Source organism: Sus scrofa, chromosome 14, assembly GCF_054392235.1.
Source record: "Sus scrofa isolate SSC_HxYL_T2T_F1_AM1 chromosome 14, Sscrofa_HxYL_maternal_Yorkshire_Landrace_v2.0, whole genome shotgun sequence".
NCBI lineage: Eukaryota > Metazoa > Chordata > Mammalia > Artiodactyla > Suidae > Sus > Sus scrofa.
Window position 1 is genome coordinate 94,460,718 of NC_139396.1, and position 16,151 is coordinate 94,476,868.

Genomic DNA, 16,151 nt, shown 5'->3' on the forward strand with positions numbered 1-16,151 from the left:
CTGAACTTACCAAGTTGGTATGAAAATCAAATATATATGCAAGTGCTTTAAAAATTTAGGAAACCCTCTATTAAATTTTATTAATTTAGAAATACCAATGAGAACTGATGGTAACAGTTAAAATATCAAAATAAATGTTTTTCTGTATTTTCTCTTGAAAAAGTTGGAACATATCAGTTTTTAGCTTACCTTTGATTATGAGTTTTTCACAATTAGAAGAAGTGAATTAGGTGTGTTATTTTACAATTTCATGTCTTTTATTGTAGGTTCGAACCTACAAGAGGCTTACCCCCATTTCTGTGCTGGATCACGCACTAGAATCTTTAGACAACCTTCGGCCTGGGGACTGCATTGTCTGTTTTAGCAAGAATGATATTTATTCTGTGAGTCGACAGATTGAAATTCGGGGATTGGAATCAGCTGTTATATATGGCAGTCTCCCACCTGGTAATTACTGACTTTCATTATGATAGAAAATGAAATGTGTCTCTCTGTTTTTTCTTTTTGTCTTTTTCTAGGGCAGTGCTTCGGCATATGGAGGTTCCTGGGCTTGGGGTCTAATTGGAGCTGTAGCCGCCAGCCTATGCCACAGCCACAGCAACTCCAGATCCGAGCTGTGTTTGCAACGTACACCACAGCCCACGGCAACGCCGAATCCTTAACCCACTGAGCAAGGCCAGGGATTGAGCCCACAACCTCATGGTTCCTAGTCGGATTCATTAACCACTGAGCCATGACAGGAACTCCAAAATCTCTTAATTTTTGACACTTATGTAGAGCTATATATAGAAAACACAGTAGAAGATTACGAATTAAGGTTCTTGGTGTATATAATTTGTTATAGGTCATATAAACATTTCTCTAGTTCTGGAGTTCCCGTCGTGGCTCAGCGGAAACAAATCTGACTAGTTATCCATAAGGACGCAGGCTTGATCCCTGGCCTTGCTCAGTGTGTTAAGGATCTGGCATTGCAGTGAGCTGTGGTGTAGGTCGCAGATGAGGCTCAGATATGATGTTGCTGTGGCTGTGGCATAGGCCAGCGTCTACAGCTCCAATTCAACTCCTAGCCTAGGAACCCCCACATGCTGCAGGTGCAGCCCTTAAAAAAAAAAAAAAAAAAAGTTTCTCTAGTTCATCTTTGTGAGGATAGAAGTATTCTAATTATTTATAGCTCTTGTTATATGTTGCTATTATTAGACTATTTTAAATGTTGAGCTGATGATTTTCTTATAGAAATGTCATTAAAATAAATGTGAACTTGGTAATATTCTTTAAGTTGTAGTCCTGAAATCTGTTAATAAGTGTCCTCAGAAATGACAAGGCTAATGTGGTAGGAGATTGTATTGTTCTGTGTGGGGATATTTAGAGGATTGAAAACAAAGAATAAGTGACTATTTGAGGATATAAAGAAGCAAGTTTGAGACAGTTTTGTCCATAAAAATGAAGAGTAGGAGGTGAGGGTGTCCAAGATAATGTAGTAAAGGATTGAGAACACTGATTTAACATAAACTTCTTGTTTTAGGGACAAAACTTGCTCAAGCAAAAAAGTTTAATGATCCTGATGATCCATGCAAAATCCTGGTTGCTACAGATGCGATTGGCATGGGACTTAATTTGTAAGTAATTTGTTTTGAATAATTATGGGTATTCAGTGGGTTAGATGGCAATTTGAAAACTTCTAGGAGTTCCTGTCATGGCACAGTGGAAGCAAATCTGACTAGGAAGCATGAGGTTGGGGGTTCGATTCCTGGCCTTGCTCAGTGGGTTAAGCATCTGGCCTTGCCGTGAGGTGTGGTGTAGGTCACATGTCGCTTGGATCCTGTGTTGCTGTGGCTGTTGTGTAGGCCCACAGCTATAGTTCCAATTAGACCCCTAGCTTGGGAACCTCCATGTGCTGAGGGTGCAGCCCTAAAAAGCAAAATAAATTAAAAACAACAACAGAAAAACCCTTCTAATTGGCATTAGAATGACCAAATACTTTGATTTAGGAGACTGGGTGTTATAGATCTGAGATTAATTTACTTAACACCTCTTGAGGGAATGAAGTGAAAATACCGCATAGACTAGGACATTTTTTATTCCTTTTTACAGCTGCACCTGTAACATAATGGAAGTGCCCAGGCCAGGGGCTGAATCGGAGCTACAGCTGTGGCCTACACCACAGCAACATCACATCTTTAACTCACTGAGCAAGGCCAGAGATCGAACCTCCATTCTCACAGAGAGAACACTGGGTCTTTAACCCACTGAGCTACAGTGGAAACTCTGAGCACTAGGACTTTTGAGTGCCTCTCTCTCCCATTGCCAACCTGTTACATTATCTGACTTTATTTTCAGTGTCTGAGTCAACAAGTGTGTGTGCATGTTATGCAAGTGTGGCCAACCATTATCTTTAGGGGTTAACAGTATTAAACCCTCTCTGGGGAATGAAATATTCCTTTATGCATGGAAGAACTTTTCAAAGCCATTAATAGCAGCCAGTGTTTAATAGCAGCTTAAGAACACTTTATAGGAGTTCCCGTCTTGGCTCAGTGGAAGTGAATCTGACTAGCATCTATGAGGATGTAGGTTCGATCCCTGGCCTTGCTCAGTGAGTTAAGGATCCGGCGTTGCCATGAGCTATGGTGTAGGTTTCAGACGAGGCTTGGATCCCATGTTGCTGTGGCTGTGGTGTAGGCCAGCAGCTACAGCTCCGATAAAACCCCTAGCCTGGGAACCTCCATGTGCTGTGCATGTGGCCCTAAGAACATTTTATGTAGTTTATTTGTAAGAAGGTAGCCTTATCGAGGTACAATTTACATACTGTACAGTTCACCCATTTTACTTTATTTATTTATTTATTTATTCAAATTCAGTCCCGTGACCTATGGAAGTTCCCAGGCCAGGGATTGAATATGGACTGCAGCTGCAGCCTATGCTGGATACTTTAACCCGCTGTGTTGGGATGGGGATCAAACCCATGCCTCTGCAGTGACCCAAGCCTTTGCAGTTGGATTCTTAACCCACTGTACCACAGCAGAAACTCCTGGTTCACCATTTTAAATATATAATTTGGTGCTTTTTATTAAGTTTACACAGTTTTTTAAAAAAATACTAAAGAGAGGAAGAAGAATTACTGGAGTTCCCATTGTGGCTCAGCAGGTTAAGGACCTGACATAGTGTCTGTGAGGATGCGGGTTTGATCCCTGGCTGCCTCACTTAGTGGGTTAAGGACCTGGCATTGCCATGGCTGTGGTGTAGGCCACAGCTGCAGCTCTTATTCGACCCCTAGCTCAGGGACTTCCATATGCTACAGCTGTGGCTGTAAAAAGAAAAAAATTAAAAATTAAAAAAAAGAATTATCTGCTGTGGCTCTGGCGTAGGCCGGTGGCTACAGCTCAGATTCAACCCCTAGCCTGGGAACCTCCATATGCCGCAGGAGCGGCCCAAGAAATAGCAAAAAGACAAAAAAAAAAGAATTATCAACAAACCCCTTGACTTTATTTTGTAAACAGTGGGCAGTATTGCAAGTAGGCTTAAACTAAAATTAGAGTGAGCATTTCTGCAATGAACCAGATGATGGAGAGACAGTAGTTCTTGAGATCACTTTTATTTCTATTTCAGGAGCATAAGAAGAATTATTTTTTACTCCCTTATGAAGCCCAGTATCAATGAAAAGGGAGAGAGAGAAATAGAACCAATCACCACTTCTCAAGCCTTGCAGATTGCTGGTAGGGCTGGCAGATTCAGTTCGAAATTTAAAGAAGGAGAGGTTACAACAATGCATCGAGAAGATCTCAATTTATTAAAGGAAATTTTGAGTAGACCTGTGGATCCTATAAAGGTAGGGTGTAACATAGTAATTGCTTCTTCTCTGTGGGAAACAGTGATTCCTTCCTTCACCCTCTTTTTAGACTTGCCTCAGACACCTGGAAACAAATAAGCCAAAGAAAATTTTGTGCCATGAAAATCATGTCAAGCTTTTCACGAAGATGGCACCGAAGGCGAAGAAGGAAGCCCCTGCCCCTCCCAAAGCCAAAGCCAAAGCAAAGACTTTGAAGGCCAAGAAAGCAGTGTTGAAAGGCATCCACAGCGACAAAAAAAAGAAGATCCGGACGTCACCCACCTTCCTACGGCCCAAAACACTGCGACTCAGAAGGCAGCCCAAATATCCTCGGAAGAGCGCCCCTAGGACAAACAAGCTTGACCACTATGCCATCATCAGGTTCTATCTCACCACTGAGTCAGCCATGAAGAAGATAGAAGACAACAACACACTTGTGTTCATTGTGGATGTCAAGGCCAACAAACACCAGATTAAACAGACTGTGAAGAAGCTCTATGATATTGATGTGGCTAAGGTCAACACTTTGATCAGGCCTGATGGAGAGAAAAAGGCATATGTTCGACTAGCTCCTGACTGTGATGCTTTGGATGTTGCTAACAAAATTGGGATCATCTAAATTGAGTCCAGCTGGCTAATTCTAAATATAAAAGTTATCACTAAAAAAAGAAAAAAAAGAAAATCATGTCAAGGAATTCCTATGGTAGCTTAGCGGGTTAGGAACACAGCTAATATCCATGAGGATGTGGGTTTAATCCCTGGCTTCACTCAGTAGCTTAAAGGATCTAGTGTTGTCACATGCCAGGCATAGGTCACGGATGTGGCTTGGATCTGGTGTCGCTGTGGGTCTGTCGCTGCAGTTGCAGCTCCGGTTCAACCCCTAGCCCGAGAACCTCCATGTGCCATGGATGCAGCCCTAAAAAGACCAAAAAAAAAAAGAAAAGAAAAGAAAAAAGAAAGAAAATCATGTTGAGAAAGCCTTGCTGTTTTGCTTTTGAGAGGCCTAATAGAGACCTCCTTGGTCAGAGAGTGATAAGCAAGTGAAAGATTCAGATTTTAGAAATGCAACTGTAATGTAACAAGTTTAGTAAACCTGATTTCCCCTTAGTTCTTCCTATAATCTAGCAGTAGGTGGAGATGGGACACAGCTGCATAACTTTTGGACACTCGGTTACATCAGCAGTTTGAAAATTGCCAGAAACTTTAAAATAGAAGAAACCATTGAGTGTGGGCTAAAAACAGCATTCAGCTATAAAGCTTTGAAGCCGGTAAAGACAAGGTTAAATTTTGGTTAGTGTAGTCAATGAGGCGGAAGTGTACGTATTTTATTTATTTATTTATTTTTAAATTTATTTTTTTTTTTTGTCTTTTTGCCTTTTCTAGGGCCGCTCCTGCGGCATATGGAAGTTCCCAGACTAGGGGTCTAATCAGAGCTGTAGCCACCGGCCTACACCAGAGCCACAGCAACGTGGGATCTGAGCCACATCTGCAACCTACACCACAGCTCACAGCAACGCCGGATCCTTAACCCACTGAGCAAGGCCAGGGATCGAACCCATAACCTCATTGTTCCTAGTGGGATTCGTTAACCACTGAGCCATGATGGGAACTCCAAGGAAATGTATGTATTTTAAACAAACTGTTATAATTTAAAGTTTGCCTGGAAAATTCACTTAATGTGGCTCATCTCATTTTTAGTTACTCTGAGTAAAGGAGTATATAAATGAGATAATACAAGAAAAAATTCCTGGAGGAATGCTATGGCGGAAGTCATTTCTGTAGCTTTTGTTGAGAGTGTGGTTGATAATGGAACTCACTCATTTTCATCCTATTCCCTCATTTCTTGTGTTCATACTCAACCTTCCTCCCATGTCTCTCTCTTCCTTTCCTCTTTCTTTTTCCCATTCCCTTTTTTTCTTGCTTGTACTTACCTATGGGCAATTCTTAGCATTGCAATACACAGTTAAAGATAACTGACCTCTACTTTAGATGTTTTCTTTTCTTTTTTTGGTCTTTTTAGGGCCACACTTGCAGCATATGGGTCCCAGGCTAGGGGTCGAATCGGAGCTGTAGCCGCTGGCCTACGCCAGAGCCATAGCAACTGGGGATCTGAGCCGCATCTTCGACCTGCACCACAGCTCACAGCAATGCCGGATCCCTAACCCACTGAGCAAGGTCATGGATTGAAACTGCGTCCTCATGCATGTTAGTCAGATTCATTTCTGCTGAGCCATGATGGGAACTCCTAGACATTTACTATTCTATGTATGTCTCTCAGTTTTATTGTCCTGATTAAAGTGATTGGGTTTTCCTTGTTCATTTTTGTTCAGTGGAGATAATTGAGATCCTGGCAAATATTTTTGATACTCTATCAGATCATTATAGATTTTAGAAATATAGCCAAAATAGAGGCAAAAGATTAATTACTTAATGGTTATACTTGGTTAGTTTTACTAAATTATCTCATCAGCTTTCCTAGTTGGTAATACATGGCAGAATATGATGCTTTTCTCTGTTTTGCTCAAATTGTTGTCACTTATTTGGCAAGAGCTTAACCTGAATCTTGAAATAACTTAAGAAAACTTATCCTTAAAAAGATAAAAGCTTATGGTTGTTTTCTTTTTTACTAAAGGCAGCTGGTCTTCATCCAACTGCTGAACAGATTGAAATGTTTGCCTACCATCTCCCTGACACAACGCTTTCTAATCTCATTGTAAGTAGAAACTCTTAAATATCTTTTCTAAAAATGTTGATATGTCAGACAATTACTGGTTAACCTCATGGACATGAATGGATAGTTGGTTTTTATGAGATTGCTATTTATGAAGTTTATTTTGAAATTGGAAGTCTTCTCTCAAAATCTTGTGAGACTTTTGTCCTGAGGAGTATTTCATATTGGGAAGGCTGTAGAGGAAGTCTGTTAGCTTGAGGAAGCAGCGAATTAAGCTAGCCTTGCTGGAAGTCTGTTACTGGATTAAAGTGATTCTCTTTTGTAGACTGGAGTACTTTTTTCATGCCCACCTAGGCAGTCCAGTAATTTAATATGTTTTTCCCCCCCAGGATATTTTTGTAGATTTTTCACAAGTTGATGGGCAGTATTTTGTCTGCAATATGGATGATTTTAAATTTTCTGCAGAGTTGATCCAGCACATTCCATTAAGTCTACGAGTGAGGTATGTTTTCTGCACAGCCCCTATCAACAAGAAGCAGCCTTTTGTCTGTTCTTCGTTGTTACAGGTAAGTCTTTGATATTCTGAGTCGTTTCAGGTTGATGCATTTTCCCTGAACAATACTTTGTTATTCAAAATAAAGCTATCAGAGAGTACTTTCTAACATGAAATACTATCTAAAAACTTAAATTTTAAAATGACTTTTTTTCTTGCAGATAATTTTTTGGGAAAGGGGGAATTATTGCTTTGTATTTGGGCTTATATGGTAGCCTTTTTGAAGACGCTAAAACAAGAGTAATTAAGTGTAGTTTTTCAAGGGAATTGGGTCTTTGATGATACACTTTTTCCTCATTGGTGTTGGGTGATATTTTTTGGAAGGGAGTGGCAATAATGTTCATTTTTCTCAACTATAAGGCACTGCATGAATTTATTTGGTGCCAAGATTCCAGCCCCTTTTATTTTAACTCATCGGGTAGAGATGCAAATCTCTGACTTCTGAGGAGCGCAAGATTCACCCGAACAAGGCGGCATGAAAGAGCAGTGGGAGCTGAACTTCCGTTTCTGCCATGTCCTCTCACCTCTCTGGGCTCTTGCTCTCCCCCTGCTTCTGCTTAGAGGGCCCTCCCCACTAAACCCAAAAGTCTCCTCTTTTTTTTTTTTTTTTTTTTTTTTTAGGGCCACACATACAACATATGTAAGTTCCCAGGCTAGGGGTCAAATCGGAGCTATAGCTGCTGGCCTGGGCCACAGCCACAGCGACATGGGATCCGAGCCTCATCTGCGACCTACACCACAGCTCACGGCAACGCTGGATCCTTAACCCACTGAGTGAGGCCAGGGATCAAACCCGCAACCTCATGGTTCCTAGCGGGATTCATTTCCGATGTGCCATGATGGGAACTCCTGCAGTCGGATTCTTAATCCACCATACCACACTGGGAACTCCTCAAATCTCTCTCCTTTTTTTTTTGTTTTAAGGCAGCACCTGCAGCATATGGAAATTCCCTGGGCCAGGAATTGAATCCGAGCCATAGCTGTGCAATGCCAGACCCTTTAACCCAGCACACCAGGTCTAGGATTGCTCCTGCACCTCCTCAGTGACCTGGTGCAGTAAGGTTCTTAACCCTCTGCACCACAGTGGGAACTCCTCAACTCTATTTCTAAATTTACATCTTAAATTATTTTAGAATTATATAAGTAATACAATTTTTTTTTTTTGCGTGGAATTAAAACATTAGACATAGGTTACTTTGGGCTACCACCCTAGTCTCAATTCTCTGACATAATTACTATTACGAGTTTATGTGTATCCTTGCAGATCTTTTCTGTTACGTTTGCCTACTTACCTGTATAAGTAGAAATTCTCATTTTGTTGGGCGGATATGTTTTCCTATAAATGTTATAATGCGTTTGTCTGCAACTTGCCTTTTTCTTTTTCCCTTAATATGTCTTAGAGATGTTCCATGTGTGGGTATTTACCTAGGAAATATGTTTCTTAAGATTGATGGCCCAGATTCATTTCTGCTGAGCCACGACTGGAACTCCTGTCATCTTTTTTTTTTTTTCTTAATCACAGACTGAGGTGATTTCACCAAACTCCTTGCTTCTGTTTCTCTCAGTTTGCCAGGCAGTATAGCAGAAATGAGCCCCTGACCTTCTCATGGTTACGCCGATATATTAAATGGCCATTACTTCCACCTAAGAATATTAAAGACCTCATGGATCTTGAGGCTGTTCATGATGTCTTGGATCTCTACCTGTGGCTAAGGTACTACATTTTTCCTTTATGTGCTCTCATTTTTTTAAGTAATAGGGCAAATCAAAGGTTTTATGATGGTATTTTGCATTTTCAAATTAGGCACATATTTGCAGGGTGCTCTTTTGTGTTTATTGTCCATTAAGGCAGTTGAGCCTAGTTCATACCCATTCCAAAAATGACTTAAGGAGTTCTTAGGATTCTGGTTTAGAAAGGTAGGTGAAAAAGTCCACTAAATCCTTGTGGACCACAAATGATGGTCCCTGAACCAAAAGCATTGGTACCACCTGGGAGCTTATAAAAAAAGAATATTAGCAGTTTTTTTTAAAAGAGAGAAAAAAAGCATATAGAGACTGTCAGGCCCACCCCAGACCTAATCATATTCTCCATTTTTAGATGGAGAGTGATTCATGTATACACCACAGTTTGAGAGATGCTGCTCTAGATCAGTGATTCTCAAAGCCAGGCTTGTCCTATCACAGGGACATATTGGAATCACTTAAGATATGAATAATAACCCGCTCTGTTATAATGACATAACCCTCAGTTGTGTTGGTGCAGAAGTAAAGGTTAAGCAAAGGCGCTGGACACAGTTTGCAAAAAAGAGAACATTTGGAATTAATTAGTGTCAAGACATAGTTGTCATTGAGATTAGTCCAGTGGCTAATAAGATTTGTTCCTATAATGTAATATGTCTTTTTTCCAGCTACCGGTTCATAGATATGTTTCCAGATGCCAGCCTTGTTCGAGATCTTCAGAAACAACTAGATGGTATTATCCAAGATGGTGTACACAACATCACCAAACTGATTAAAATTTCAGAGACGCATAAACTGCTGAATTTGGAGGGCTTGTCAGCAGAGCGCTCATCCCGTTTGTCAGGAACATTAAAGAGCCAAGCCAGAAGGAATCGCAGCACCAAAGCTTTAGGGAGTAAAGCTGCGGAGCCCCTCAGCCCTGCTGCAGGAGAGAAATCCCTTGCTTCCAGATTGGTGCAGCAAGGCCTCCTCACTGCAGACATGCTGAAACAGCTGGAGAAAGAGTGGATGACACAACAAACTGAGCATGGCAAAGAAAGAACAGAATCTGGAACTTACTCAAAAGGGACAAGAAGAAAGAAGAAGGATCCTGATTCAGATTAGTTTTATTTTTATTTTTGCCAATAAAATCTATTTTAAAATCTTTTTTTTTTTCTTTATATGCATTTACTGCCTGCTATGGTACTGTGGCTTTTTACTGGGTTTTTTGGCTTAAAAAAATTCACTCTTAAGGATGACTAAACTGCTGTTTGTTTCCATGTTCAAGAGATTTTATTTAAAGCCTCATTTAATGGCCATTTGTAGTATATCACTAAGACAATGCACTGAAAAGAACTCTGCATGAGGATAAAATCAGTTTGATGAATTGTTTTGACCAGTTTCCTAAACCTTTGCTGACGATGTCATGGGTGGAATTCTTTGACAAACATTGCTGTTTGTTGTACCCGTGCCCAGAGGCTAGTCTTTGTGCTGGAAATACAAAATGAGACATAATATTCCTGCCCTTATGGAGATCATATTTTGATATATTGATAGGAATAAGTTAACAAATAATGTCAGCTCTCTGAGGGCCATTGTTGTCTATCTAGTTCACTGCTTGATCTGTGGTGCCTGGAATATAGTTGAATGCATAGATGTAATTTGCAGAGTTAAATGCTAGAAAGAAGTAGAATAAGGGAAGAGAGTGGTAGTCGTTGGTGGGCTATTTTACATAGAAAGAGTGATCTTCCCATGTCCAGAGGCCACTCTGATGCATAGTGGCCTTTACTTGTCCAAGAAAGTTTTAGGCCTTGAATAGAGACGTGGCTAAAACCAGCTTAAGGCCATAGACTTTGGAGTTGCACAGGCCTTGGTTTAGCTTCTCACTGCTACCAGCTTAGTGACCTTGCCCTTTGTTCAGTTTGATCTCTCCAACTGAAAAAGATGGGCAATAAAGCCTACCCAGAGTTGTTGTGAGGTTAAGTGTGATGAGATGCAATTTACCACAGGACCTGCTATACAGGCAGTGTTTTATAAGTGAACCTGAAGGTTTGGGCACATTCTGAGCTGTGAATTGAACTCTCAGGTCATTCGAAGAACTAAACTAATTTCCTGAGCAACTGCTAAATTGAGGCTGACTTCGGACTAGGGATTAAACGGATTTGGTTGCAATTGGATTAAGGAACAGTCAAGTTTGCAAAGTTATCTTCTGACTTTTTCTTCTGTAGTTCAGAGTTCAGATGATAATTCATTTAACTGAGGTAGCAGTCTTTATTCTTCTAACCTTTGCCTTTATAGAAGGCTGAACAGGTGGCACTGACTCTCTCCCTTGCTTGAGCATAAACAGTAGTGAAATGCCTGGAAAGGGCATCTTTCTTTTGGTATTTTGCAGCTGAACAACTTTAGCTTCTAGAACTTGCTTCCCACTGTGATTTACACCATAGTAGACAGTCCATTCTTGCCCAGATGGTCTCAAGAAACACCCATAAGCTGAACTGGACAGTGCATTTGGTCTTGTAGTTAAGTGATGAGATACATCACTTAGAGGGTTATTCTCCTACTTTCTCCACTTTGGAAGCCAGAATTGGTAAGTCAGAGAAGACGCTTAGGCAACACACTTGCAAACTTAGGCAAGTTAAATGTTAGTGAAGCCTCAGATAAGAGTTGAGATGGGAGTGCCTTAACGGAAGTGTTGCTTGAACGTTGAGCTGAAGGGTGTTTATAAATACTAGTGATAGCTTACCTTTCACCTCTCCTTGCTCTGTGGAAGAGGAGAGCTCTGTGGCTAGGCAGAGAAGAGATTCAAGAAAGGTGAAATCAGGTGACATGAAAAAGGAAATATAGAATTGTGGTGTTCCTGAATAATTTTCTACAGTATCTGAAATTGTCACTGAAAACAGTTTGATCCTCCTCTGCTGTAAATTTGACACGCCACTTATCTTTGTGGGCTTCTGGGCAGCTAAGTTCCAGGCATACATTTCACTCGAGTCATCTCAATTTTTCCAAAACACAACTTCTTTTTTCCTTGCAGTTTTCTAACAGGCATTGAAACACCTGCCTGAAAACTCTTCTTGGACTATTGTGGATTCACCTGAGCATCAACATTGGGTATGGACTGAGGCTTAGATGCTGACCTCAGTTCTATCAGTATAGATCTGGGTAATTTAATAAAATGTGTTTAGTACATAACTGGTTAAGAATAATAACCAATGACTTGTAATGCTTTGTATATTGTATTTATGGTTGAATATAAATCTACAAAATGGAATTGGGGCTTTTGAAAAATGTCTTAACCGTGAATCACAAAACTGTCGTCTTAAATCACCAAAGATTCTTAGAACTGGGAGTCTAATTATGATACAGTCATTCTGTGTGTGTCCAATTCAAAAAAAACCTGAGAATATAATGAAAAGTTGGGGTTTCGTAAGCAAATGGATACAAAAATTAGGCTATTTTGCTCTATTTAATAGCTGTAAAATACATAAATTTGAACAGAGATAACTATAAATATACTTATAAATTGTCAGTGTTATCACAGTGGGACAACTCTACACAGATGATAAGCAGATAAGAGTTGTCTTTATGGGAAAAACATGTCATAAAAAGGGAGGAAAAAACCTTTTGAAACAGGGTCAGGCTTTGAAGACAATTTAAAAAGCTACTTTTGGGGGTTCCCATTGTGGTTCAGCGGAAATGATTCTGACTGGTATCCATGAGGACACAGGTTCGATCCTTGACCTCGCTTCGTGGGTTAAGGATCCGGTGTTGCTGTGAGCTATGTAGGTCACAGACTAGGCTTGGATCTGGTCTTTCTGTGGCTGTGGTATAGGTCAGCAGCTGCAGCTCTGATTTGACGCCTAGCCTGGGAGCTTCCATTGCTGCAGGTGCAGCCCTAAAAAGAGCCCCCCCCAAAAAAAGGATAAAACTTTCCTTTAGAAAAAAAGCTACTTTTGGTAAATTTGGGTTCGGAAGGCAATTTTGAACTTGGTCTTTTAATGCTATACTCTTTTAGAATCTGCCCAGAAATTTGATATCATGTGCTCTCTATCCAGTCCAGGCCCTTGAAAAAAGTCCTGGAGCTTATAGAGGCTCGGTAGAGTATTGTAACTAACCTCAGTGACTGCTTTAAACTGGTATTTTACACACCTGTAAATTGGAGGAGAACTCATAGTTCCCTGCTGGGAAATAGTTTTTTTCTCAAGTGCTTGTAGTTAGGTTAGGATCATATGTATATATATATATTTTTTTTTAATTCCTTAAAATTACATGTAAGTAATGTGTAATGTTCACAAATTGCCTTATTCTTTAACAGCTAAATTTTCATTTTCTTAAGTTTTGTTGATGTATAGTTGATTTACAATATTGTGGTCATTTTCATTTTCCTGGCATGTTTATCACTTACTGTTATTATTTAAAAATTTATAAATGGGTGTTCCCTTGCGGTACAACAGGTTAAGGATCCAGTGTTGTCACTGTAGCTAGCTTGGGTTGCTGCTGTGGTGTGGGTTCAATCCCTGGGCCCAGAGAACTTCCACATGCTATAGGTGCAGCCAGAACAAAGCAAAACTGATAAATAGAGGGATGTTGACCATATGTATCTTACTTGGAGATAAGAACTTTCCCCATGGAGTTCCCGTCGTGGCGCAGTGGTTAACGAATCCGACTAGGAACCATGAGGTTGCGGGCTCGGTCCCTGCCCTTGCTCAGTGGGTTAACGATCCGGCGTTGCCGTGAGCTGTGGTGTAGGTTGCAGACGCAGCTCGGATCCCGCGTTGCTGTGGCTCTGGCGTAGGCTGGTGGCTACAGCTCCGATTCAACCCCTAGCCTGGGAACCTCCATATGCCGCAGGAGCGGCCCAAGAAATAGCAACAACAACAACAAAAGACAAAAAGACAAAAAAAAAAAAAAAAAAAAAGAACTTTCCCCTAAGCCACACTTCTGCACAGTACTTACCTCTAACTCTATATACATAAGCCAAATAAGCTTGTCATTAAAAGAAATTAATTCTTATCTAAAGAATTTATATACAGCATTTTGGGCGTGGGGTGGGGGGCATGTCCATGACATTTGGAAGTTCCTGGGCCAGGGATCAAACCTGCCACAGCTGTAACCAGAGCCATAGCAGTAACAAACACTGGGTTCTTAACCTGCTGAGCCATGATCAAACTCCAACACAGCTTTAACAGCCAGAAATAAGCGCTTTCAACTCTGTTGTCTGTTTCTCCTGTTTTTATTGCCAGTACCAGACTTTTGATTGCTATATCTTTGTAATACAGCTTAAAATCAGGTATTGCGATGCCTCTAGCTTTGTTATAGCTTAAAATCAGGTATTGCGATGCCTCTAGCTTTGTTCTCTCTCATGATTGCTTTAGCTCTATGGGGTATAAGCTGTTGTTGGTTTTTTTTGTTTGTTTGTTTGTTTGTTTGTTTGTTTTTTAGTGTATTCCCCAAATATCAGCATCTATAGGGTTTTTAAAAAATAAACTTAAAAAAATTTTAGAATAGTTTTATATTTACAGAAAAGTTATAAGGATAAGACAGAGTTTTCAGATAGCCACACCCAGTTTCCTCTATTTTTAACATCTTACATTAGTGTGGTAGACTTGTTATCATTAAAGAACCAAGACTGATGTATCACTATTAACTAAAGTTAATAATAATTATTATTATTTAGGCTTCCTTAATTTTTAACTTAATGTCCCTTTTCTGTTCCAGGGTTCCATCCAGAATCCTTCATTGCATTTAGATGTCACGCCTCTTTGGACTCCTCTTGGCTGTGATAGTTTCTCAGGCTTTCCTTGCTTTTGATGACTCTGACAGCTTTGAGGAGCCCTAGTCACGTATTGTACTACAGAATGTCCCTTAATTGGGATTTGTTTGATGTGTCTTAGAATTAGCCTGAAGTTACGGGTTTTTGAGAGGAAGACCACAGAGGTAAAGTACTATTCTTACCACGCCATAGCAAAGGTACATACCATGGACGTCTCTGTTGAAGTTAACTTTGATCATCTGGCTGGGGTAGTGTTTGTCAGGTTTCTCCACAGTACAGGTACTTTCCCCAGTCTTCCCCACCGCCTTTTCACGCTGCGTGCTTGGAAGGAAGCCACTCTGCACAGCCCATGTTTCAGGAGTGGGGATTATGCTCCATCTCCCTGGGTGTTGGGGGAAGGGAAGTACCTACGTAAATTGTTTAGAATCCTTCTGCAGGGAAGATTTGTCTTCTCCCACATTTATATACATACTTTTTCATCTGATTATATTAGTAGGGATTGATGGGGGTTTATTTTATACTTTGGGTTATAATCCAATAATACTTTATCTCGTTGCTCAGATTGTTCTAGCATGGTTATCATGAGCTCTTTGGGTTGACTCCTATATCCCTTTGTTGTATCCCCATCATTTGTTTTTTAGCATTGTTATTTTTTTGGCAATATAAGATGCTCCAGGCCCCTCTTGTATATATTATTCTGCCTAGCTCTAGAATCAGACATTTCTCCAAGGAACACTGGTTTTGTTTTTTGTTGTTTGTTTTCGAGGATGATATTAAAAACCAAGCTCTGAGTGCTAGTTATACTTATTGCTACAGGGTATCATTGCTTCTAGGGTCCCTCTGCTCACAGAGCGAGGAACTATGTGAGCAGGGTATACCAACTCATGTACATACACATATCTACAGATACTTATGTGTACACATATGTAGATATTCATCTCTATCTTTATTAAGCTAATCGTGAGTTTATACTGATGGCCACAGTTCTAATCCAGAATATGGAGCAGGATCATTTTAGCCTTCTCTCCTTGCTTGTCTGGAGCCCCCCACTTCAACAGTGAGAAAACTACTTCCCGCCACCCTCCACTTACTCGTCTAATTCCAATATATGTTCAGCCCTCTATATCTGCAGAAGTGAAACCTGCAGATATGGAGGGCCAACTGTATTCATTCTACTACAACTTTTTATGTAAGGGACTTGAGCATCTGCAGATTTGGGTGTCTGTAGGGGCTCCTGGAACCAATCTCCCATGAATACTGAGAGATGACTGTACATGTTTCAGCGGTGAAAGGGCCAAGTCCTAACCACTAGATCACCAGGGAATTCCCAGACTGTACATGTTTCAGAATCATTAAGCCATGCTCCTGGGGGAGTCAGCTTTATCAACAGTGTTACCTGTAGTTCCTTTTGCCTTTAGTCTTACTGACTCTGCTCATTTACAGAGTTAGGTAGGTCAGCATCTTTTCTCCCCAGCTCCTTCCGTGAGGCTGTTTCATCATTTGTAATGCATTTTCTTTGTTATTCTACATTGCATCCATGATCTAAATATTTTAAACTCACATACATTAAATTCATTGTGGTATAAAATTGTAAGGGGTTTTGATAAATGTATTG

The 16,151-nt window shown here is 40.3% G+C and overlaps 1 protein-coding gene, 1 long non-coding RNA gene and 1 pseudogene across 3 annotated transcripts in view; all 3 read left to right on the plus strand.

Moving 5' to 3' along the window:
• SUPV3L1 (Suv3 like RNA helicase) overlaps positions 1-12,034 on the plus strand; it is a 29,291-nt gene extending 17,257 nt beyond the window's left edge. The window contains exons 9-15 of the mRNA XM_001928898.7: positions 267-447; positions 1,523-1,616; positions 3,604-3,823; positions 6,456-6,536; positions 6,884-7,060; positions 8,613-8,761; positions 9,456-12,034. Coding sequence (XP_001928933.3) covers positions 267-447; positions 1,523-1,616; positions 3,604-3,823; positions 6,456-6,536; positions 6,884-7,060; positions 8,613-8,761; positions 9,456-9,891 — 1,338 coding nt within the window. The 3' untranslated portion in view covers positions 9,892-12,034. The remainder of the gene's footprint in view (positions 1-266; positions 448-1,522; positions 1,617-3,603; positions 3,824-6,455; positions 6,537-6,883; positions 7,061-8,612; positions 8,762-9,455) is intronic.
• On the plus strand, positions 3,959-4,505 carry LOC100154753 (large ribosomal subunit protein uL23 pseudogene; annotated as a pseudogene). The gene has a single exon (XR_299439.4). The product of XR_299439.4 is annotated as a large ribosomal subunit protein uL23 pseudogene (transcript).
• A 1,658-nt stretch (positions 12,035-13,692) lies between the features above and the next one.
• LOC146396861 (uncharacterized) lies at positions 13,693-14,265 on the plus strand. Its single transcript, XR_014828055.1, has 2 exons — positions 13,693-14,053; positions 14,094-14,265. It is a non-coding gene; the product is annotated as an uncharacterized LOC146396861 (long non-coding RNA).
• Positions 14,266-16,151: the final 1,886 nt, after the last annotated feature.